General features: G+C 43.3%; 1 protein-coding gene across 1 annotated transcript in view; it reads right to left on the reverse strand.

Annotated features, from left to right (window-relative positions):
* The window catches only part of NTNG2 (netrin G2), a 74524-nt gene that overhangs the window by 39870 nt on the left and 8151 nt on the right, over positions 1 to 26503 (reverse strand). Inside the window, exon 3 of the mRNA XM_054007072.1 lies at positions 2471 to 3114. Within this exon, the coding sequence (XP_053863047.1) occupies positions 2471 to 3114 (644 nt within the window). The remainder of the gene's footprint in view (positions 1 to 2470; positions 3115 to 26503) is intronic.

The following is a 26503-nucleotide window of genomic DNA, read 5'->3' on the forward strand; positions in this document are numbered from 1 at the left end:
GCTTTGCCACTGCTGTCAGTAACCACCATCAGCTACACCCGCTGCTTCCACACCAAGCTTTCCGCGAGCGCACCCTGTGAGAAGTGGACCCCCACGTGGGCTGAAGGAGGAAAGGGAGATACTGGCAGGAGAGGGAGCAGGGAGTGAAGGCGCTCACTGCTTTTGGTGAGGAAAATAAGGGCAAGGAAAAGAGAAGAGGGTCTAGGCACCTTCCTCATCTCCTCTCGTCACTCGACTTCCCATTTTTCGCCCTCTTGTCCTATCCCTTTGTTTCCTCTCTCTCTTGCTCTGTTCTTTTCCCTCCATGTTCCAAACAGCCTACGTTCTACACCACAAGCCTGACATGGAGGAGAGCAGGGCATGCTCTCCCACAGGGAAATCCGCTAATGCAGAGAGCAGGGCAGGGATGTGCCACTCAGATGGGGCCCCCCGGTTAAAATTCCACCACCAAACAGAAGGGAGGGTTGGAGTGACTTCCTGTCTCTGATGGAGTCACCCACTCACTGGACACTGCTCAGTCATCCCTGCCACAAGCTCAGAATAATACTTCTGAAGGGCAGATTTTTACTTATTTATCTTGCCTTTGGAACAGAACAGATTGTGCCCAGCAAGGACACCCTCGAAGTCTGTCCCAAGTGATGCTGCCTGTGTCCTGGATTATAGTTCTGAGAATGTAACTTTGTTGAAAGGGGAAAACAAACACGTAGTTTCCCCAGCCCCTCACAGTTTTTCCCTGTGAGCAGAAACATCTGTGGTTACCTGGCTGCATTGGCAGGTAAAGGGGAAAACTTTTGTGGGAGCCCCTGCTAATAAATTGGCAGCCCATTGCTGAATCAAGGCAGCTATGAATCTGGTAGCCAAACTTCTCCCCTAATACAGTACACACACTGTGCTCCCTGCATCACCCTGTCCCCCGCTCCCAAAGAGAGGGACCCTTTCATTTCTTTGCATGGTTTCCTTTTCCTTGGCATGAATTCAGAAAACCCAACCACGGTGGCACCTCCCAACCACTTCTACTTGCAAATCTTAGCAGCAAGCAGTTTGGAAACGATACAAGATGCTCTCCTGTCACTCTGGTGATCGTTGAGAGCCTTGCTAGTTGGGTGGGATTTTTTCCCTCCTGCTTGCAAGTCTCACACAAGCTGGATGGGAAATTAGCCAGCTCGGCACTTTTCCACCTTACTTTGCTTTTTTGGTTGATGTCATAATGTAACATATGGCATTGCACAGAGAAATAAGCACTGAAACCCAGGAAACAAAAAAAATTGCCCATGGGATTAAACTTCACAAAGGCCCCATGTGACTGAACCACTGACAGCCTGGGGAGTGGGGCTCAGGAGGGTAGACCATCATCTCTGAAGAGCCAGGTTCAAATCTTGACTTGCATCATAAATTAAACGCAGTTCAATGATTGGAGCCTAGTATCCCTCTCCAACAGCCTTCATATGTCACTCACTCATCTTAGACAACCTTAGTAAGGTTTTCGGAGCAGAGCCTGTCATCCTGTGTGTCTGTACATGCCTCCCTCAGGAGAGGCCAAAGGCTGGAATAGCAGCGAAGTAGGTGTCAGGACTGAGGTGAATTGGTAGAACTGTGTCGGCGCTCGGGACTATAATAGCAGCGGGTAATGAAGGTCAGGACTGAGGTGTTACAGGAAGACTTGTGTGCATAGAGCTACAGGGCAAAGTAGATTCTCAGTGGATGCTATTCTAGGCCTCTAGCCCAGGAGATGAATCTATTATTTGTGATCCCTTGAATTAACACAGTTAAATCTCTGGTCACATCTGAGTGGGTGTTTGGCCTTTCCCAACAACCTACTGTGCTACCTGATAGACTGCACTGCTAAATGGGTTTGGGGTCAGATAGTTTGATGGGCAAAAGTGCAGCAGAGCTAGCAAGAAGGGAGATCAGAACCTAACTCAAAGGAAAGCCTATGTCTACATGCCCAGAGCGCCTCCTGCACTTCTACGCTGATTTTCATTTCAAAGTGCTTTATAACGTTAATTAAACCTCAAAACACTCTAATATATAAATATTAATACCCCCATTTTATTGGTGGGGGGCAGTGGAGAAACAGGGGAGCTGAGTGACTTGGCCCTGAACAAAGAGCAAGTCTGTGGCAGAGCTGGGAATAGAACTCAGAACACTCACTTCCCAACTCTTAAATCCCCTGCTCTTACTGCTAGATTGGCTATTGTGTTTGAGTGCGGGGACTCAGCAAATCTTCCTGGCAGACTCACACTCCCTTCAGGAGGCTCATGTGTAATCCCGTTACGGGACATGCCACCCATCTGATCGAATGTTGATAATTGTCTTGAATTGGGAGAGTGAAGAGGAAGGGGAGAAATACTAAGTTGATGATCCAATGGGTCGACAAATACATATAGTTTGGTTCTTTCTAATATTAACACAAGGTCCCCTTCCCCATCCCTCCAAGAAGAGAGACAAAAATAGATATAGTAACTGTTACCTGCCGGTGACTTCAATGTTGGAGACAGCATAGAAGTATTTGTACAAGTTCTCCCTCTGCACGTAGGTGCCCCCAAGTGCCGGTCTCAGCAACCTCATCCGCAGGTCAGTCACGGTGAAGAAGTCCTTCAAACCCTTGGCGCTCTCCAGCCTGGTGTACAGGTTGTCCATGTTCCTGAGGTCCTGGCCAGCAAAGATGGCAAAGCGATCCCTCACCTCCAAACGCACGTTCTTCTCCTTCTTGGAGCCCGCCCAGCGGGAGTACTCCTCCGTGCAGATGATCCTGTTGGCACTGGTGATAGAGAGGTCTCTGACCCGCCGGGCTGGCATGCCAAAGGCTTCCATGCAGTCATCCGCGTAGTACTGGTATGGGTGCCAAGTCCTCCCATTGTCCAGGGACTTCTCCAGCATCATGATGGTGGGGCGGCCGTACTCAAAGGTCACCACAATGTCATCTGTCAGCTCAATGCTCTTGTTCCAGGAAAGTGTGATGTTAGCCAGCAGGGGTTCTGGGTAGCGGCTCCAGGTCACACTCTGCCAGTAGGTGGCCAGCCCTTCATCCTCTTTGTCGAACATCAGCTTTGGCGGGTGGGCCAGGTCAGGGGTGGACGCGTCACACTCATCGCTGCACAGATACGGGTTCTCCTGGAAGATGAACAATAATAAGAGAAGAAGGCCCCTTAGTGTTGTTAAACGTGGGGCTGGGAGTGCCACCTATTATTCAGGCTGCCCACACTTCCCATGACAACATCCTGTTTTCAGTTGCTTATAACGTTACCAAATTTTAACCCTTCAGGATGAAATCTGACATGCTGGGTATCTCTCAGGCTGAAATTTTTGGAAAATTTCAGACAAAATGGTTCAGCCATTTTCAAAATGAGGCTAAGAGAAAAGGTGGGTGTTTTGCCCATGTTAAAACACTGACTGAGACTGGATGAGACCAAGATTGGAGGAGGGGAGAGACATATCAGATGAGGAGCCAGGAAAGGAGAACTTCGACTGACAGGGCAGGAAGACTGGAACTGGGTGTAGGGGGGAGAGGGAGGATTGGGATTTAGACATAAAACTAGAGAGAGAGACTAGGACTGGCTGGGCACGGAGACTGGGATGAGAAGCCTGAGGAGTGGAGAGTGGGACTGAGACAAGGAGCCAGAGGTTGGGAAGAGACAGGACTGTGATAGGGACAAGATGGAGGGGATGGAGCAGAAAGGGTCAAGTTTGGGTGGGAATGGGCAGGCACTGGGGTCTATGCCCACTAGAGCACATTCCCTTCCAGAGCCAGGGAGGAAACCCAACGTTCCTCTGCTGTCAGCAAATATCTCTGAAACTCACTGGCAAAGCGTGTGTTTCATCCCTGTGTAGTGCTGGCCCACGGAGTGGATGAGAATCCCCTATTGCTAGCATTGACTCCATTAGCTCACGTGGCAAAGTTCTGTGCAGTGGAACTAAAGGTTCCAGCCCTGCTGATTAACTGTGTGGGTGTCAGTGATGTCACATGATGGAATTTGTTTATTCAGTTTTTTTTTTTTAATATAGGAAATCTCACCCACAACCTACAATAAAGGAACATTATTAAGGTTGCACTCAAAAGTTAGGAAATACCAGAATTAAGGTTGCCTGTGTAATTAAAGACTGTGTCATAATGCATGTGCCCAAGGGAGTTGAATTCACATTGCACGGGCAACCTTAATTCTGGCATTTCTTAACTTTTGAGTGCTTGACTTTGTAACTTTAGTAATATTGGTTTAATACAGCTGTGTGTAACGAACCAGACGCTGCTGCAATCACAGAAGGACAGCAGTAGATAGAGATGGAGCAAAATTATCAGATTAGCAAACTCTTCTCCTGGTAAAAGACATTTGATATTAAACTGACACTTCAGCTAATCTTTAAAACAAAAGGGGCTGGATAATTTTATTGCCTTTTAACAACACTTGCAGCTATGCAAGAAGAATAAGGGGGATCAATGCTATGCTTCAGACTCACTTACAAAGGTCAGGTACGAATTTAGAGCACTGTACAATTGGCCACGTGTATTGTGATGGTTTTCCCCATCTTCCTTTGAAGGAAAAAAATACATTGGCCACTAGTAGGTTGGATGGACCAGTGACCTGATCCCATATGGTAAGGCTTATGTTCCATTGTGGTGTGTGTGTATGTGTACATCTATATATATTTATAGCATACTGGTATATAATTTAAGATATAATATAGAGCAATCATCCAACTCCCTACCCTCTCTCTATAATGAGGAATCACTTGCATTCATTACTGAAATGCAGGCACCTTTTGGATGGAATGAGCAGCACTATATGAAAGTGTCTGATGGAAAATGAAGAAACCCACATCCAATTGAAACTGTAGGAGAAATTTAGCATTGGGTCATTCTCATATGTTGACACAACTTATGGCATTGTTCTGCTGCAGTACGCTCACAACTTAATCATCATGAAACCATGACACTTGCTGGTTTAAAGTAGAGTAAATGGTGGATTCTCTGTAACTTCAAGTTTTAAATCATGATTTGAGGACTTCAGTAACTCAGCCAGAGGTTAAGAGTTAGGTGCAGGCCACAGAACCTCAATATGCAGGAGGTCAGACTAGATGATCCCGATGGTCCCTTCTGGCCTTAAAGTCTGAGTCTAAGACAGCTAATTTATCTTACTGGGACAAACAAAAAGGTAATAGTCCTGGTACCTTGGTTTTGCTTCTCATCTGAAAGATGGCACAAACAGTAGCAAAGTGCCTCTTAACACAAGGGTAAGCCATATAAGAGGGGAAAGTGCCACTAAGGCCAGGTCTACACTAGAAACTTTTGTCTGTTTACTAATATCCTTTAGGGATGTTGTTTGTTTTAACAACATTTCTACACTAGCAAATGCCTACTGCAGACACAAGTTATACTGGTTTAAAAAAAAAAAAAAAAGATTTTGCCAGCATGATTTATTTCATTTAGGGAATCTCTGTAAGCAATGCTGACAAAAGCCCTCTTTTGCCCATAAAGCTGCATCTGCACTGGGAAGGTTTTCTGCTGCAGCTTTACTAGCAAGCCTTTTCAGTGTAGACTAGGCCTCAGAGGATCACTTTCCTCTGGGTTTTCCCTAGAGAGGCTTCTTTTCTAAGTAGTGAGTAGGCAGGTTCACGCAGGGGACAAACATCATGGGGAAAGAACATCACAGTCAAAACATAACAAGGGATATGGACAATGCAAGAGAAAACACAATCTGCAAAAACAGCACCAATGAAATCACTGCAAAACAGAAACATACATGGTATAAGCATTTTGTATGGAGTGACACACAACAGTCTTGCCCCGGGAGCACTACAAGAAAAGAAAGGGGCCTTTGACAAGCACCATTCTCTTCCTGCTTCCTCCTTCTTCTAGGGGGCAGCAATTTACTGCTGGGATAGGGTAGCAGCAAATTAGGACACCCATCTCGCTGGCTCAGGTGTGGGCTGGTGTGTTTAGGGCAGGAGGAAGAGGAGCAAGGCTCTACCCACGTCCCACACACCTGTTCTGAAGGGAGGGGAGTAGCGGATGTGTAGCCTGCTTACTCCTATACATCTGAACCCAAAGTCTGCATAGCCCACGCAGGGGTGTGAAGGATGTCCATATTTCACCTTATGCCCCATAATGGGTACCCAGTGCAGGGCCCAGTCTAGCTGTAGAAGATACAATAAGGTTTATTAATTCCACATTAAATGCTGTAACAGGACACATGCAGACATAGTTTAAAGAAAAGTGAACATGCGAGAAGATGGAGGTTGGGGTGACGGGGTGCCTACCCCACACAGGTGATGAAAGGGTTAATGTGGGCTGTAGAGGCCAATTAGTCCACCTGGTTGCACCTGGAGGGTGGGTCAGGCCTCATTAATGATGAAACCCAGCTGGGGAGGGGCTGGGTGATGCAAACAGAGGAAGTTTAAAGGAGAAGGGCGCTGCAGTAGGGGAGGGAAGTAACTCTATAGTCACTCTCCTGGTGGTAGGGTAGGAAGGGGCATAGAAGGAACAAGATGACTCTTGCAGGGTCGAGAGAGCCTAGGGAAAGGCTTAGCAGGGAAAAGAGATGGCACTAAGCAGTTTGGTGGAGTGAGCCTTGATTGCTAGTCTTAGGGTCTCTGGACTGGAACCCAGTGAAGAAGGCAGGCCTGGGTTCTCCTACCAGCCACAGGGGAAGGTGGTGTGAAGTCCCTGATGTAAGGGGATGAGGACTTTTGAGGGCCCTGAGAAAAGGGGTGTATGGACCACTGGACTCAGGATTGATGGTGGCAGACTGGATGGAGGGATTAGATATTGATTTCTGTTGGACTTTCTGTTAAACTATAAGGGTTGGACTAAAATGCAATCTGGCTGGAGGGCTGAGTCATGAAAAGAGACAGCCCACCACAGGGCTACAGCAACTATCTGTAGGGGCTGCTAGAGAGGGGAGAATTGCTATGTCATGCCCAGCCATGAGAGGGGCACTCTGTATGAGCTGACTCACCACTAGTTGGGTACAACCTCATAATAGTCATCAAGCAAGTCACAAAGGTAGTGACTCTCTCCCTTCTTCTCCTGTAATGAACTCTGTGTGTGTGTGTGTGTGTGAGATTGATTTTTAAGCTAATTAAGATGTTCTGTCTCTTGAGATGCTCAATAAATTTCCAAATGGTAGGGGGATTGCAGCTCAGTATGGAGGAGGGGGAAGAGCAGAAGCAGATGGCTATTCTTTGGCTCCTTTGTTAGTTCTGGGAAGATCAGTTAAAGTAATATTGAAACAATTCCAGGTATTATTTCAGTATCTGTTCCCTCATGCATGCAAGGAAACCCTAGGCAGATTGTTTTGAGGATGCAAGATATTTACACTTTCTATATAAAAGGTTTAAATGAGCTGATTTGATTTCCCCACCCCCACCCCAAGTCACATACTACCATTCATGGCTGGCTTGATTATTCTCATGGCAATCTGATGTTTCCATTTTCCTATTTTTTTGCATGCTGTATTTTGGTCACTTATTTTTTCTGCTGTGTAATGATATGATACCCTGCTTAGCTTGTGAGACCACATGCCAAGGTGGCAGAGCAAACTGTAATAGCTTAATCTGAGTACAGTTTTTACATTGACCAATTAGAGGCACTCTTGTGCTATTATATCTGGAAGATCCTCTTGAGAGCCTGAACTGTCTAGAAATGGGTTAAGGTAACTTTGTTCAAATCCAGATCTGAACCTCCCCAAAGTCCAGGTGAGTTCAGATCCAAGGTTTTGCTTCAGCCCAGTATAGAGATGGAGCCTGCTGCAATGTTCAAATACTGATAAATATTTACCCCAAATGTAAGGATGTTTGGTTCCAGGGTTTGGGATCCATCTCTAAAAATTACCCCCTGGGGCTGAAAGCATCACTTATGGTCTGATCCTGCAAGGTGCTGAGAAACTCTTATGTGGAGCTTAGTGCACTAGAGTTGATGGTGCTTAACACCTTGCAGAATTGAGTCCTCAGACCATAGCCATCGAGAGGGAACATGATCCAAGTTAGTGAGCGATAGGCAGATGACCTTGTGCATCAGACATGAAACTGCTTAGGAATTGAAATATCAAGAGGAGTAAGGGCATGAAGGTCAGAGAACCAGTTACAGGTTTATTGAGAGGCTAGCTGAGAAAAAAAGAGATTAAAGTCTGGCAAGATAAAATAATATAAATACAAGAGACTGGAGCTGGACTGGTTATTCAGCTGGGGTGAAGGGAGATGAAAGGTATAAAAAAAAAAAATCTGGACGCAAAATGAAAAAGCCCTACAACTCTACAAAACCCGTTAGTTTCTAGGGCCTGCTCCTGCTTCCAGTAAAGTCAGTGGAAATTTTGCAATTGACTTTTATATGAGCAGAATTTGGCCTTTAATAAAGAGGGGAAGTTGTTTGCTTTTCTGCCAGATAAACCACTTTTGTGTATTATAGCACAAAGTATATATATTTTTGTAGGTGAAATTACTTTATTAACTGTTAATGTTTTGAATAAGCTAGACATCTGTTGTGAACGATAAAAGGTGCACAAAAATACAAATGTAGCCCTCTGTGGATCTCCATGCCAGGAAAAAAACAAAACAGAAAACCACTAACAGCCTAGTTGGGGAAAAACACTATATTTAAAAAAAAACCAAACACAGCTGGGCTGTGAAAAATACAAATATTCGTGCCACCCCACTTTTATTGTGAAATATTATTAATTATGGTCCTGTTCCTGCAATCTGATTTGCTTGGGCGGCACACACAACGTGACTGGAGTCAGTGGAACCCAGTGCAGGTGTAATAGTCTTGCTTCCAGGGTCAGATTGCTAGGATTATTGTCAACACAGCCATTTTATGGGGGCACAAATTTTGCTTTGCACAAAATAAGTACTATAATAGTAAAGAAATTCGACCAATACAAATGGAAGATTTTGCCTCAATACAAAAATCACATTTTGATACTAAAATTGGTCCTTGAAATAAGGTTTTGAATTTTAAAAACTGAAAGATTGTTAGAAAAATAGGACAATTTTAAATGAAAATGCATTTGTTTGACAAATAAAACAAACCTCAGTGTTCTGTAGATCTCTCTTCTCCCTCCCCCCCCCCCCCGATCTAGACCTGTGTTACAACACCAACTCACACACAGCAAGAACCTCAGAGTTGGGGGTGCGGGGTGTCAGATTTTGTTGCAAGTACTGCAAACACCAGTGGTACAGAGGGACTAGGATGAAAGGCATTTCAGTCATACCTACTGCGGCTGACATCAACTGCAGGTTTAGAAGGAACCTGACTTAAAGTCTGACTTTGCTCCTTTGGAAGTCAGTGGCAAAACTCCAATTGATTTCAAAGTGAACACGATAAGGCCATAGGTAAAGTGACAAAAGGCTGACAGCAAGAAAAGAAGAGGTTTGGCAGTGTTTCCATATTTGGGCCTGATTCCATGAGGTGCTCAGCACCCATCATTCCCGCTGAAGCTAATGGGAATTGCGGGTGCTTGGCACCTGTCGGGATCAAGCCCAGAGGAAAAGAGTAGTGAGGGCTAGGGACAACTGACAGCAGATGGGCAAATTTGACACACACAAGGCTCCGGATCAGAGCCCGTTTATGGAAGCAGGTAAAGATAATACTCTAAATTAAAACAGGGACTAATTAAAGCAAGTTGCAAAGGGATTTTTTATTGATTGATAGCTATACTAATCTAAGATTCTTGGTTTATCAGGGACGCATCTGGAGGTTTTGGTAGGAGACACTTATGTTTTGCAGGAAAAATATCACTGAGAGGAATTAGAATTTCTGTGGCCTTTAAGTTTTTTCAATTTGGGGCAATTTCAGAGGTGGGCACAGTTGGAAGTCTGCATGCAATTTCCTCCTATCCTCCAGTGGATATTGGTGGCTAGATAACTGCAGCTTAAATTCACCCCCAATCCTACCAGGTTGCAATCCTCTCCCACCTTAACACCACTAGCCCATCCTGATTGCACTTCAGGTGTCTTAAGGACCTTTTGACACACTTGAGAGCTTCTTATGCTTTTAGTAGGGTGCCATATGACCCTGCCTTTGATTTCCATCTTAAAGATTAGCTGATTAGTCTACAAAGTCCCTGTTTTGCCTAGGACAGCAACGAAGTGCTTAAGTTAGGATCAAATTTCATTCAGATCTTGCAAAGGCAACGGTAGACATTATTCACTTGCACCTCATTACTCTATTTCCTGCAATTAGTGCCACAAGGAGCAGGAGACATTACAAAGGCACATTCTACTGTATCAAGCAGTGCTCTGATGAACCATGGGTGTCTTTTAGTCCTCTTTCCTCCCGCCCCTAATGCAAGCAGCCTGTCCATCACTGAGAAGATTGACACCCAACAGCCACAGGAGATGTGTAAATCTCTAACCTCACTGCTGTCAAACCCCGTTCTGACCCGACCTGTGGAGTCGGAGCTCAGCCTCCGCTCCAAGCTCTGAGGAGCAGATGGTCAGGAGCACTAATGAATCAGCCTGTGTATTTACCGTGCCCGCTCCTGCTGCGGAAAGGTTTAAACAAACAGTGCCCATAACAACATTCTGTCTCTCACACATATGCTCACAAGCACAGAGAGATGTATTATATTTAATACAGTTGGTTATTGTTTTTCTTTGAAGCACAAAGTTGGATTTGTTTGTCTAGGAGGCTGCAGGATAAAGCAGAAATTATCATTCCAGTGCATTTGATGTTCTGTTTCTCTTCTTTACACTTAGCCGAGTTCCCCAGATTAATCCTAGGATTAGAGGCCCTATCACCACTAATATTCTGCCAACCCCAAGTGCTCTTCACAGCAGCTGATTATATTGTACGTGTTCGACAGGCACCCAAACCTCATTCCTTTTATTTTCTGTCCCCTTTCAGGGGCAAAGGAGTGATTTGCCTTTGCTAGGTCCTAATGCAGATCTTTGTTCCCCCCCTCCCCATGAGTTGGGTATGGAGCCTCACATTAATTGTGCATCTAGTACGTGGTAAGTAGGGCAAAATAAAACTCCATTGGCCTCAATGTAAATACACCAGGGATGAATTTGGCTTCTGGTGTCATATACCTGTAATTAGAATAAGGCCTCTGACCTCCATTCTGATGAAGGTTCTCTTAGCACTTTCATTATAAAACCCTAATTGCGGAGGATTATAACAATGCGTGGTGGAGAAAGTTGGAAGACTGGATAAATCAAGGTAATGAATACTGGATTATGGGAACTTCCCTCTCTAGACCACTGGTTCAGAGCTGGTGCAGGTCGATAGTGAACAACCAATAGTTGTTAGCACTGGGTGGCCTTTGTGCAATAAGTTTGTCGCAGGCCAGTTCCTAGCAGGCAGAGATCACAAAAAATCTACCATAACTGGTAACACAATTGGCAGTCTCAACAGAGAGAGCAAAACACTGAGTTGGGCCATGGAACCTGAACTCCATCATCCATACAGATGGTTTTCCTACTCTCCCCCTGATCAGGTCTGAGGTAGATTGGCGAAGGAGGAAGTCTTAACTGCCATTGCCTGTGCAATCCCTCTTCTGTGGAGAAAACAGAGAACTTTGGTTGCAGGGGAAATCAATCTGTCCCCTTTCCCAAACAATAACTTCAGTGTTTAAAACAAAAACTCCAACTTTCTCTTTTTGTTGTTGAAGCTTCAAATGCCCAGGAGAAGCTTTGGTTTTTAGTAACAAGTTTGGGCTTGACTTTCCTTTATCTGAGTTCCTCATCCCACCCCCCAAAATGGGAATTGTGAGACTAGGGGATTCCAATTCAGCATCAGAGTTGCAGATCAGAGATTTCTGCAATGAAGTTTTAGCTGGCCATCTTTATTTTTTTATTTTTTTGGTGAATACTAAATTTGCCAAAATATGCAGTCTCTGGAGCACCAAAACTATTCACAAATTTGGGGTGAAATCAGTGAATAGCTTCAGCCAAAAAAGAAATTCTTAAATTTCCAAGAACACTAAAATAGGTGGTTTCGTCCATTTTGAAATGAAATGTTTTGACTTTTCATTTTGAAACAATGTTTCATTTTGAAAAACAGGTATAAAACACCCCAAAACACAACAACAAATTTCATTTCAGATCCAAGGAAATATTTCATTTGGCCCCAAATGAAATTTTTTTTTCATTTTGGCAATGAAAAATAATCAGTTTTCGTTTGAACTTTTTTTTTTTTTAATTGTTTTAGTTCAGACCCTGAATTGAAAAATCAGGTATTCACTCAGCTCTATGAAGGACAATCTTAGAAAATGAATAGTTAACAAATACCAAATTCAAAGATCCTTACATCAAAAACTATTCTACTACCGTCGGCTGGTTTTGATTAAAAAACTTTTTTTTTCAAAAGACAAATAAAAAATATGAATATACACCAGCTGCTTAAATATTTTTATTTTAAAATAGCCTGTTTAAATATTTTTATTCTTGCTGCTTTTGACTTATAGGGTCAAATGTTGTATCTGGATTTAAGAAAGTACAAGGTGATTTTTATAACCAAAAATAACATTTGTAGGTAACTAAATCTCATGGTTCAGGGCATAAACTGATAATCTGCCAGTGGTCAGGATGGAATTCCCAGAGAAATGGAAATATTTCACTGACAATTAGTTTTTGCTCTTCACACATTTGGGAGGGAAGAGATGGGTGAAACAGCTATAATTAATTTACAGAGATTATTTCTAACAGCTGGCAAGCAGCATAACTCACCAACAGAGGCATCTGGAAGCTTGAAAGTAATCTAACACGTATATGTGGTGAACCTCTCTCATACTAAACAAATATTTCTGCAGTATTTCCACCCACCCCCTGTACAAAGTTGCCCAATTCACCCAAGTGCATCATGGGAATATTTACTTTTTCTTTTGAACCATCAAGTATTGGATAGTGCTAGAAGACTTGAAAGACCTATAGTCTTCAAATCATTGCCCTTTTTAAAAGTACAGTTGATCAAAACACATGCCTGAAACAGAAGTAGCTAAACCAGTACGAACTGGGACTGGGTCTCATACCACCATTCTGAATTAGGTCAGAAAGCATGACCTAGTAGTGACAGCCAAGTGAAATTCTGCTATCTTGAGCCATGTACACCTCTACCCTGATATAATGCGACCCGATATAACATGAATTCGGATATAACATGGTAAAGCAGCGCTCCAGGGGGGCGGGGCTGCACGCTCTGGCAGATCAAAGCAAGTTCGATATAACGCAGTTTCACCTATAAGGCGGTTAGATTTTTTGGCTCCCGAGGACAGCGTTATATCGGGGTAGAGGTGTATTGAGTCCGGTGCAAGACCTCTTTAAAGTCTTACCTTACTTACCTGTTTTTGGACTATCTTAACTATATTGGTTTAGAAACTCATCTAGCTGAAATTGTATAACTCAGTTCAGTTATACCACTATAAAGATGCTTATCTTGGTAGAGCTAAATCCTGTACATTTACAGCCTTAAATTGTGAGGGCCAGGATCCCAGCCCTGATGCAGTACCATCACTTTCTGCACTGCTAGCTCCTTGTCAGCTCAGCCACCTATAGAACTGGTCACTTACTTCCACTTTTAGCATTTTTGTTTTGTTTTGCCCTGATCCAGTCTTAAAACCACCTGCTGCTCTAGATGTTAAAAGGGAAGAGGGGGGAGAGAGCCAGAAAACAAAAGGCTAGTCAGTCAGGGGGAAACAAAAGAAAAAATTGGCAACCAACTGATCTGGGTTGACAGCTCCATTGCAAAGTTTCAGCCAAATCTGATTTCAAGTCACTTGAGTTAAAGGCCCTTTATATCAGGGTTTATAATAGGAATGACAGCACTTCACTAGAGAGTGCACAGCATATGCTGTGGAATGGGGGTTATCTGCTACCCAATCTCCATCCTATTACATTGCATGTATCAAACAACTCTTCTGCGACTATTAAACTTGATAGAATTGGCATCCCCCACATGCAGTGAGGCAGATTCTGGTTTGTTACGCTGGGCTGAGGTAAACCTGGAGTAACTCTATTTAAAACAGTGCGATTACTTTGAATTTACTTCAGGGTAACTGAGTTCAGATTCTGGCTCTGTGTATTTAATAACAATAATATTTTCTTCTGTATGCTGTCTGTTTTGCTAGCAGAGTGGGATCTCCATCCATGCCTAAATAAGTCTTCCATCCCCCTTGTACAGCAGGTTAGGATCACTACTCTCATTTTATAGGGGGGAAACTGAGGCAGAGAGGGTAAGTGACCATCCCAATGCCAGGTAGTGAGTCAATATAGATTCTTAAATCCAGTTTCTTACTATAACCACTACATCAGGGATTTTCAAACATTTCCAGAGTGGGGTACCTCTTGACAGAAAATGTTTCATGGGCACATCCTCTCCCATTAACAGACAAATCCACTCAACTCTTTTTCTTGGTCACATGACAAACTGATGGCAACTACAGTTGCTTAACTGGAGGAATATTAGGTAAGTAATTTATTTTTGGTTGAGTGAAGTGAACCCCTATGCTCAACTTGATGGCATTTCTCTCCTTGGCTGGATGTAATGCAATAACTTTGGAACGCTGCATCCAGTTGGTTCCAAAATTTGGAAGGGGGGAGGGGGACACAGCCCCTACCATCTGTTTAGCACACCCATTATCTTTAACCAGCTCTGAAACTGTCTAGAGATCAAAGAGCTGGTTGATGGCAGCCATGAACATCTTCCATCATAATGCCCCCCCATTTCATCTTTGTCCGCAGTCATTCAGCGTGTCATCATTAGACTATCTCCCAGACAGAAAGTAAAAGAGGGGAATGGGTGGGGGGCACAGAACCCCTAGGATGGGGGAAAGGGAGCACACAGAGCCTGGGGTAGGAGGTGACAGAGGTTGCAAAGAGTTCCTGAAATAGAGGGGCAGGGATGGGAGGGTGATACACAGGGAGCTTGGGGTGTGGAGGGGATAGAGCGATGCAAGAAGCCCCTGGTGTGCGCAGTGAGCTCAGTCTACAGACGCAACAAAGTGTGCAACCCTCTAGTTAAATTAATGCATTTTAGCAGCTGGAAATGAAGATCCAGCACCATATGACCGGCCAGCTCTCCATAGACCAGTTTCAGACTCCTGCACGAGCTAACTCTCCCTCCCTCATTTATCATACACACATGATGTATGCCAAGATTAGCACCACAAGATTTTCGGAAGGAAATGAGTCTAAGCTATCTGACTTCTGAAAACTTCAACGGAATTGTTATGTTGGTATCATCTGAGATGCTCTTAAAGGCAAGGGGGAGTGTTTGGGGGCAGGGAATTGGGTGAGGTTATAGAATTAGAGCATGGTGGTGCTGACTCTGTGTCCTCCCTCCTATCCCTGGCTGGGTTAGGTGGATAATGAGGCCATGGAAGGGACTGAGGCTATATCAGACTGTGATGGGATTATGGGTTTGGAAAGACGAAGCTGCTCACAAATTATTACATGGAAGGCAGGGCTGTGTGCAGTGCATGTGTGTGCCCAGCTGGCGGAATTTTTTCATTCAAAATCTTTTTATGAAAAAGGCCTTTTTTCCCCTAAATGAAAATTTCAGTGGCAAATTGTCCTTTTCTTAAAGTTATCCAGTTTTTCCATTGGGAGGGGAAAAAATGGAAAATATCTGCAAGGTTTTTTTGGGAAAAAAAACAAACAAAACCCCCAAAGCTTTCTTCCTTTCCTTCCAAATTGTGGGAAGATACTTACCATTTTCCATCCAACTCTACTGTAAGGATGAGGGGTGGGGGCAAAATACAAGAAAACCCTGTCTGGTAGGTGCACCTGTAAATGACCTGGTAGCTATAAGAGCCTCACTTGCTTCCTAAAAGCGAGCAAACCTGAGCTGCACAGCTGGAGATGGAGGAGAAATTGCCTTCTTATTTGTTTTCATGTTAAACAAACGTTCTGAGGAGAAATTCGGAAATGGCCATGTACATGGGAAAAGATTCTCGTGAGATGTCAGCAACTACATGACACATTTGAGAAGTTTCATCCTCGTAGGAATGTGTCTGGCCTTCTCCTTAAGGTGATAGCGGTAGGGAAGAGAGGCAGATGAGGGGTGGGAAGGATGGGGCAGCATAACTTGCATCCTTTCTGCCTTCCCTACATCCCCTTTCACCTCTGCACTAGCCACCAGGGGCTCATCTCAGGGCACAGAAAGCAAAGGGGGGGAAAATGTCCTTACTAACAAGCTGTTTCCTGTTTGTTGGTAAGAAAAGTCAGAGCTGGTATGAATTATTAACACGGTAGAAATGGGGTCCCTGTACAGAGGCGCTTCTAATTCTGGCTCACCCTAATGTCACTCTCTCCTCCCCCGCTCCTGTGGTTTTGGCAATTGATTGCACTCTTCCCTATTTCCCTCCCCCCCCCCCCCCCCGCCCGTTTCTTTTTCTATTTCTTCCCAATCAAAGGTTGTCTGAGTGCAAGGTCACTCCTCAGCAAGGGGCATTAGGAAACATTTTGTCTGTGTGCTTGTTCAGGATACCATGAGTCAGCAGAAACAGACACCACTGTCTGAACAAAACAGCCCTTAGAAATCGTAAGCTGGGATATGTCTAGTAAGACATCTTGCTTCCCACCCCTTTTTGGCTTGAAGCAGATATACTTATTCAGTCAACAGCATGCAGTTCATCCAAGTCCCATGTGTTCCCCTGGGCCTGTCTTACTGTGGAAAGAAATAGAAAAGATCCAACCTATATTTCCAGGCTACTCGTTTCCTTTCCCCCGCCTCCAATCTATTATCTTGTGAATTCTAGAAGGATCTTGTTAGTGCTTTATTATAGTCCAGTGGTATTAGACTGTTACTGCTGATAATACTGTGCACTCTTTTCAGCCCAGCATCTCTAACTACTTTACAAACATGAATTAAGCTTCATAATTATGAACACAGTTGTGTGGTAGACTGGAACAATACCCATTTTACAAATGGGGAAACTGAGGTCCCAACGTTACAGAAGCGGCCCCTGATCTTGGATATCCAGCTCAAGACACATTGGGCTCTGATTTTCAGAGTTGCTCAGCACTCACTGCTCCTACTGATTTCAGCTGGATTTTTGGGTGCTCAGAATTTCTGAAGATCAGGCCCTTAAAAGGTTTACAGCTGGACACCCAAAAATTAAAGCCTCCAAGAATCAGAGGCCACTTTGGAAGAATCTGGCTTAAGTGACTGGCCTAAATAAAGTGAGTCAGGGTCAGAGCTGGTAACAGAACCCTAAAATCTCAGCTCCTGCTCTAACCAAGAGACAACATTCCCTAGAACTCAGAACGTCCACCTCATTAGGATAAAGAGGTGAACTGACCCTGCCAAGGTTATATGACGCATGGTTCCAGGGTCAACTGAGCTACCGTGGCTAAGACAGAGAGTTTGCTCTCCCCATTGGCAATAAAGGAGTGACTGAGAGTCTTCGTAGTCCAAGCTGGACTGTCATGTTTCTGCCATCACAGGACTGGGTACAGAATAAAACCCTTTCATCTTAAATCTGCACTCATCCCAGTGACACAAGGAGTTTAATCAACATGCTGACAGATCTGTCACAGCTCCAATGTAGTGCTTTACAAAGGAGGGCAGGATCATCCCCATTTTACTCCTGGGGAAACTGAGGCACAGCAGTGACGTGATTTGCCTAAAGTCACTCAGCAGGCCAGTGTTTGAGCTGGGAACAGAACCCAGGTCTCTTGAGTCCCAGGTCAGTGTTCTACCCACTAGGTAGAAATTTACATGTGGGTGGAGTGTCACAATGACAACACTTTACGATGTAAACTTTCAACCCTAGTGAACCATTTATCTTCATAGTAAAAAGGGCTAGAAACTTTATTTTAAAGAAAGATTGACACTGGTATTTCTAGGGCCCTGAATAGCTGGGCTGCAGCTTTGGGGGCCCCAAAGTTGGCCCTGGGTCTGCTGATTGTTCAAAGATATGCAGTTCGTGTTTCCCCCACATCATCAGAGGTATAGACTATGCATTGGCAAGGCAGGGGTTAACAGTTCTCTGTGCTGAAAATTCCATTCTTAAGAAGATAATCTCCTTTTTGCACCGGGCACATACATGCATCACACGCAGCCCCAGCTTTCAGGGAATAATTTTTGAACAGCTCCTTCTTTCTGAACGGATAATCTCATCACCATCGGATACAGTCCTTTCCCCTCTACAGCCTCACCTTACCTCTTTACCCACCTAACCCACCACGGGCAGGCTAAGAGCTCAGACACAGGATTGCTAGCAGCGACTATTTGTTTTTGTGAGTTTGATTGTGGATTAACAGGGTGACCTACAGTCCAAGATCCTCCAAACAAACAGGGAGCAAAGTGATCAGAAACCGTATTGGAAACAAATATACGTATACATTCAAAGAAGCCGAAGGAGGTTTAACTCAATGTTCTCAGCACCTCTTTATTCATGTTTCCCTCTTTTTGCATTGACAAGGAACTGAGGAGAATTATTCCTACCCTACCTCCCCTCTTCCCTTCCCTAATGCTTGTGTCCAAGAGTTAGCTTCTTGGCCTCTGTCCCCAATCACTCCCCTGACAGATTTGGGGCCTGGATCTGGCTATGGAGAGAAATCATGTGTGTGTGCGTGCACACATGCACACACAGCGTGAGAAGGTACACAATAAAAATGACCCACATACTGAATAGTAAGTGCATTATTGATTCAGGACTAAGAAAATGCTTAGGAAGTAGGAAAAGTGTCCTGCTCTTTAAAAGCTTATACGCCTCGTAAGCTCAATACATGCAGCCTTTGCAGAGAGACTGTCTATGCTGACATTAATATTTTATTATGTAAAAAAAGGCCTAGATAATTTGAATGGGGGAGGGCAGAACACAGGGGTAAGGGTGGAAAGGGGTAGGGGTGGTGAGCTGAGAAGTGATGTGGAGTTCCTAAAAAGGCTGGCAGGGATTCTCTCTGCAAACCTTCATGCAGGGAACTTAGCTCATATCAAAATGATGGAGAAATGAATGACCACCACTCTTACCCTTCGGCCTAGTATGATGGCTCCTGTGTATGGCACTTTAGCATGTACTCCATTTGCCTCTTATGTAAGAAATATTCCAGCAAAATTACATAGCTATTATATTCTTTAAAAGGCAAAGTATTAACACACATTCATGGCCATCTTGGACTTCAGAGTTGTTACTACCAGGCATTAGTGACACTGTTGTGGTGAATAGTAAATTCACCAAAAAATTGTTTTGGGCGACCGAAACGATTCATGAATTAGTCCAATTATTTCCTCAAATTATTATGATGGAATATTTTTTTTGGAAATTCAAATTGTGTGTTTCAAAATTTTCTAGACAAACCATTTAGTTTTTTTTTTTTTAATCAGTTTTGGTTTGAAATTAAACTATTTTTGGTTCAGCTACTGAACCGAAAAATCAATTATCTGCTAAGCTCTAGACACTACATTGCACACCAGGGTCACAGGAACTTAACAACAACAACAACAGGGGACAGAACGGAGATCCTTCTTCCCCAAATTACTACCATTTGAGTTTTCATTAACTGCTAGCAGTATAGGGCCATTGACACAATGGAGCAGTTCTGAGACTGTCCACTAGAGGGCAGAGGAACCAGTTCACTACAGGTGTCTTTCTTTAACCATTTAATTGTCCTCTCCAGTGCAACCCCTGGGCAAAGAGTAGAATGCAGGGGCATTCTCTGAAGCACTGGTTGGCTATTCCTCCGGAACATGAGCATTCCAAAAAGGACATGTCTAGTACAAACAGTAACATGTAAGGATGATGCAGGCTTCATGTCCTTTATCTGGTACATTAGGCAGCACCGAAGTGGTTGAAGAATGCTCCGAGCAGAAAGTGACTTTTCTGTCTCTCCATAGAGAGCACAGAGACACACCCTTCTGTAAATGTACAGGAAAACAAAGCTATAAAGTACCCACGGGGCCTGGGGGTGTGGGGGAGCATCCCCACTTCCTTAAATGTGTTTAGCACTGGCAACTGAAGATTCTTTTCTAGTTTGCATTTAAAAGGAATTTGTAGTTGTGCACATGGAAACATGCATAATTGTTTTCCATTAAAATGTATACACACACCTACTTCTCTCTCTCATGCAACTCCCCCAATCCCTCATCTCCTGGACTAATCCAGATGCACATCCACCATTCCCACGGAAACATACATTGACACATCACTGTCTTATGCCATCAGTGTGCTACACGTGGGGCCTGATTCTTTATAAACTTGTGCCTTGTGTATAGCAATTCACATCAGAGTAAAATGAGTTCAAATTGTGCATAAAAACAAACTGAACGGTTGTGGTTTAGACCAATTTTGCACAGGTATATGTGAGAGCACAAGGTGTGATGAATCTGGCCCACCGAGTCTGCACAGCTACATATACCTGAACGCACTCTCCATACTTAGTTCTGTCTCCCACCTTCCCTCAGCTCTCTACCGAGTCTGGAACCTGCTCAGGAAAAGTTAGAGAATAAAGTTGAGTTCCACTGGAGCTAGGGATATCCTGTGAAAAAACAAATTAGTTCCCCCCTCCCCCCGAAGCTGTCTATTTGTAGGCACAGAAATAACTGGGTAGATGCATGTGTGTAGAACGCTGTGGAGTAAACACAGGTTACTGTCTGTATGAGAGTGATCTTTATCAATAGGCCAACATTGTCTGCAACTTCTTGGGGTTGGTCTTCCAAACTGCAAAATGCTACCTCCCTGTGAGTCAGTCCATCAGGACCTACGAATACCAGGTGAAGTCACAGGGTAGCAGCACTTTCTCTGCCCCACACTCTGAAAGAACTTTGATCATGTTGGAAACAGATCCATGGTACCTTATGCCCCCTCTGCCACTTTAAATCCTATTATTCCTTTCTTGCCTCCCCCACATTTCCTTTCCCTAAACATTAGCTACTTTCTTTTCTGGCAGAGCCATGTGAATGGTAAAAAATATCATGTTAAGTATATAAACAAATGCCCATTAGTGTGCTGTAAAATGCTAGACAATGTCTCAAGGGATAGGAGGAGAAGAACCCCAACTAGAGAATGTGTGTGAAAGTGCCAGTGATCAAGAAAAAATATTCATCTTCCATAGAGTGGTTATAAAAATCCTTTAATACTAATACCTTATAGAGGATCTCAAAGTACTTTATAAACCTTAATTTATTAAGCATCACAACTGCACTGTGAAGGCAGGAAGTATCAATATCCCCATTTTACAGATGGGGAAGCTCACAGAGAATCTAAAAGGACTTGCCCAAGACCACAGACTGATCAGGATTAGAACTAAAGGGCTCCTGGTTGCCTTTCCTACACTCAGTCCACTAGACCTTGGTGCCTCTCTAAATATCTTCAAGCCAACATTAGCTTCTGATGTATCATCATGGCAATGCTACTCTTCTCCTTGAGCAAGTCACTTGAAAAAAACCCCTGCCTCAGTTTCCCCGTCATTAAAATGGGGATAATAATACTGACTGTTCAGTGCTTTGAGTTTCTTGGGTGGAAAATGCTATAAGTGTTAAATATTATTACTTGCAGTGGTTTTTGGCCAGGATTCTGCAGCCACAGTGCTCCCATCCTCCCGCACCTTTCAACCTGATTGACCTAACTGCACTTTATGTATTATAATGGACAGTCCATGTGGATGCATGAGAAGCAGGGGCTTTTTGACATTTTCCAGCAGAGGAAAATGTGTACCAGGTTGAACTGTTTGAATATAAACAAGGGACATCTCCACTAATGAATCTGAACTGCACAAAGCCTGTGGGTTGCTGCATATTTAGGGAAAGACACTAATTTGAAAGGAGGTATAGAATGGTGCTCTCTAAAGAACTCCTGCTAACGAGGTCACTGAAAACCCCACGTGCATAATAAGTTTGACAAGTCTGAAATTTGGGCTCTTTCACTTGAGCATTGCTGAGTTGCTGTTGTATACGCATGAGTGAGCTCATAAACTAGGTCAGAAAATGAATTCATTAACCTAAGAGACCCTATGGCCTTAAATTTGTTGGCATAAGATCTGCATCTTTTTGCGATGGTCAGACATGCTCCTGCTCTCTCAAACAATCAATTGCATCCGTCAGCTCAGACAAGAGACAGCATGGAGGAAACCAGTCGTTCTCCATTAGATCTGGCTGGGAATTTTCTAGCAACGTTTTTCCTCAGAAAATGCCAATGTGTTGAAACTTATCCTTTTTGCGGGAAAGGGTCAGGTGTCAACACATTTCTTGACTTGAAACATTTTCGAAAAAAGTTTCTCAATTGTCAAAACACTTTGTTTCAATATTTTCTATATGAAAAATTCCAGTTTTCTGATTCAAAAGGACTAAGAAACTTGACCAAGACCAGGCCAAGTGAGCCAGTTGCAGAGGAGGTATTAAAACAGAAGAGTTCCTAATCTAGATAAACCTAATTTAGATTGCAAATTCCTCAGAGCAGAAACCTGTCATGTATTAATTATCTGTAAAGTGCCATACACAGCAATCTATAAATAATAATACCTGTAACTGAAAAAAGTTCTCTAGTTCCGTGCATTATCCTGTGTCCTGGGTCTGTGTTTGTTCCACTTAAAGGAAACTCCATACCACTGACAAAGAAAGAAATAACCTCTTGCTTTTCCTTTTAAAAATCTACTAAATTCTCCCCAATACTTTCCCCTTAATATGAACTCCATGAATTTTACCTGAAGTGCCTAACAGTAACACACGTTGCTGCAGCCTACCTAGGGAAAGAATATAAGCACTAAGAGTGTTCTTTCCACTGGACCACAATGCCTTTTATACACAACTCTGGAGTAATTTCCATAGAACGCTATTAAATTCTATAGGACTTTTCCGCAGCAGTAAAAATAGCTCATTCCCTCTCCCCTGTCCTTCACAGAGGGGTTAGCCGAAAGTTCACTGTATCAATTAAATCCATTTGGCAGCCTAATTTTGTATCACCATGTTTTTCCATCAACATTTTGAGAAGATTTGATTGTATCATGGGATATTATTCTTATAACAAGATGAATCCTGCTTCATGCATTTAAATAGATCATTGAACTGATTTAGCTAAAGCTTGTGTGGGAAACTCAGTCTACACAGTAACTTCTAATTTAAGGCTGGAGATGCACTCCCTCTTAGAGTACATCTACACCGCAGCCGGGAGACCGACAGACGCACTAGTTCTGCTTGAGCCAGGGTGTTTACAAAATAGTAGCGTGACTGCAGTAGCGCGGGTGAGGGCTTGCGCTAGCTGCCCAAGTTTGTACCCAGCAGGTTAGGTGGGATTGTACTTGTGTGGTTAACCCAACTTGCTATTTCTAAGCACTAACTCAAGCAGAGCTAGCAGGTGTATGTCTACCTGCACTGGGAATCATGCCTCTCAGCTGCTGTGTAGACCTCAGGCTCTTTTTGTACAGGATGTCTACACTAGAAATACTACAGCAACACAGCTGTAGCTCTGTAGGGCACACATACTACAGTAACAAAAGGGGTTCTTCCATCCCTGTAGTAAACCCACCTCTCCGAGAGACGGTAGCTAGGTTGATGGAAGAATTCTTCCGTCAACCTAGCAGTGTCTATACCGAGGCTTAGGTTGGCTTTATTATTTCGCATAGGGGCATAACATTTTTCACAACCCTGAGCGAGCGATGTAGTTAAGCCGACCTAACTTTGTGGTGTAGACCCCTCAGATTATTAGAGCATTCAAACTCTATGGTACCTAAGAATAACCTTTGGTTGCTTTTGCAGCTGGAGATGGAAAATTTTAATACATATTGGGGTCTGGCAGCAGGCAAGGAGTCATCAACCTTAATTTCAAATGCAGCAGTGAATGCCACACTGACATCAGTGATGTAGATGAAGGTGATTAGGAATAGGAACCTAACTCTGAGTCCTACCCAGCCTTTCCTCCCAGACTTGGAAGTAATATTGATCAATGGATGGAACTGGTGTATTAGAAAACCTTTCACTCCTGATTCAAAGAAATAATAATGCTTTGTTGCTTGCCCTTTTCCCACCACTTTCCTCAGAGGAACTCAAATGATTTTAAACGTTAATTTAGCATCATAACACCACAACGTTGGTAAATATGGTGCTCCCAAGCTTACAAACGGGGAGGAAAAACAACTTCACAAAATGGTATTTGCCAACCCTGCCCCCAGCCAAGTAGTTACATTACGTTTTTGACAGGTGAGTAAAATAGCATTCATAATTTCATCATCTTCATGTTAGAGTAAGAGGCTAGATTTTGGGCCTGGGCTGATAAATTTTGGCATAAAGAAGTTAAATGACTTTCCCACGGTCATACAATAAGTCAGCAGAAGAGCTGTAAATAGAACTGCAAGGAGCTCTGACTCCCAGTCCCCGAGTCAAACCAATGATGTTTTAAAGTCAACAGAAGGTAGGCTTGAACTTATTAAAAAGAAAGCGGGAAAGTGGATACACGTATTTGTCATTGCTCATGTATGCGCCAAGATCACAAAGGCATCACATGCAGTTTCACACTTGAAGTTTTACCAGTTTTCTGGACTCAGCTCCAGTAACATAGGTAATATAAAACACATAATGAGGTTGGCTTGTTTATTTCCTGCTAATACGTTGTGTGAGCTTGGGGGAGGGGGACAACATTTTAGTTGTGCCTCAGGCTAACAAGAAATGTTAAATCATCAGTTGCTCTAACCACTAGATATTTTTTTTTAACAGTATGTCTGGCTTTAAAACAAAAAGAAGGAAACTTTCAGAAACAACAAAATTAATCAATGGTGTAAAGACCTAACACGAGGAGCCATTCAGAGATGTTAGCTAGGAATCAACACGTCACGTGTAGCTGAAGGTGTAACAAATACACCTCTACCTCGATATAACGCTGTCCTCGGGAACCAAAAAATCTTACCGCGTTATAGGTGAAACCGCGTTATATTGAACTTGCTTTGATCCACCGGAGTGCGCATCCCCCCCCACACCCCCGGAGCACTGCTTTACCACGTTCTATCCAAATTCATGTTATATCGGGTCACGTTATATTGAGGTAGCGGTGTAAGTGGAGTTCTTTCCTTTCACAGACTCCTGTCAAAATCAACAAGCTATATTTACAGATGAAACAATGCTGATGGTGTAAAAAATAATCCCAACCCATCCATATGGGCTAACAGCCCTGTCCTGTGTCAAAGAACACCATGTGAATGAGGATGAGCTCCCCCAAAACCTCTGCAAACAAAGGCTAATTCACAATGGAAAGATGGGCTGCATGCGCCACGGAGGTGGTATAGCACAGTGACAGCTCTCTGTAGCATTAATCAACAACTAATTATGTGGATTACAGTTTTGGACATTAGCTTGCTGTCGCACCTTTCTATTACCTGAGGGCTGTAGCTGAGCATTCTCCACCCTGATCAGAATGCATTTGTTATAACTAGCTGTGAACCCTAACATTTGCCTGGGTTTGGGGCAGAGAATGTGTGTCTTTTCAGTGCCTGTATGTTGCACTGTAAACCTACATAACTGTGTTAACTGTAAATAATTAGTCTTTTGCAGACCTGGAAAAATAAAGTACAAATGTCAAATTCTCTTCTCAGTTCCATCCGTTCATACTCAATAGGGGCTGTCTCTGTATATCACAGAGGAGAATTTGGTCCAAAATATCTGGATACCGGAGAGTGTTTTATTAGCAAGGCCATATTCTGCCACTCACCCCTCAATACAACAGCTTGATGACAAAGTAGCTTTGTATCAGGTAATGCAGACACATGCTACTGCACCCACAAAAAAATGTAGAAAGATTTACTATAGAGCAGCAATTCTTACTTCCCTCATTTGAAATCTGGTTTTAGCTGTTGTATGCAACACACTGCATCTGGTCTTTGAAATTTCACCCTTCCCCCAAGCATCCTTGGTTAAGAGATCTATTTCCTATTAATTTCCAGTCTCACTTTTAGATTCATTCAAGTTCTTATTTATTCATCCATCCATCCATCCATCCATCTCTCCCCTCCCCCACTTTCCAACCATCATGAAATTTACAATTAATTCTTTCAGGTGACCCTGCCAGAAGGGTACTGACAAACAGGAGAAAGTTCAAGAAGTGTGAAAACAAAACCCCTGACTTTAATAATCAGCAGGAATGCTCTGTGGAGTGGAAAAAGCAGCCAGATGTGAATAGAAATTGCTTTAGAACTGAGACGGTACCATACTCGGTAGAGTTTTTGCAATCCCCCAGACATCCACCTCAGCCTATCACACGCCACTTTTCAAATATCATCTGAAAACACTCCTCTTTCAGAGCTGTTACAGTTTTAGAGCCTGATTCTGAAGGCTGCAGAGTGTCTCCTTGACTTCAATACGAGTTGAGGGTACCACACAGATTGCATCCAACATCTTGCAGGATAGGCACCTTAACATGAGCTCCTGTGGAGGACTCTCCTCCTACATCCATTTTTAATAATGCTAGATCACCATTTCCTCTTTGTCTACTTTGAAGTTTTTAATCATGTATTTATGAATCTTGTGTGTAATTTTATTTTTATTTCAGTTGTCTGTACGGTGCCCTGCACACACGTTGGCACTTAATTAGTAATAAAATTATTATTTTAACTATATGCATAGCAGCCTGCCATTACAGAAGACACC

This window comes from Malaclemys terrapin, chromosome 17 (assembly GCF_027887155.1).
Source record: "Malaclemys terrapin pileata isolate rMalTer1 chromosome 17, rMalTer1.hap1, whole genome shotgun sequence".
Taxonomy (NCBI): Eukaryota; Metazoa; Chordata; order Testudines; family Emydidae; genus Malaclemys; species Malaclemys terrapin.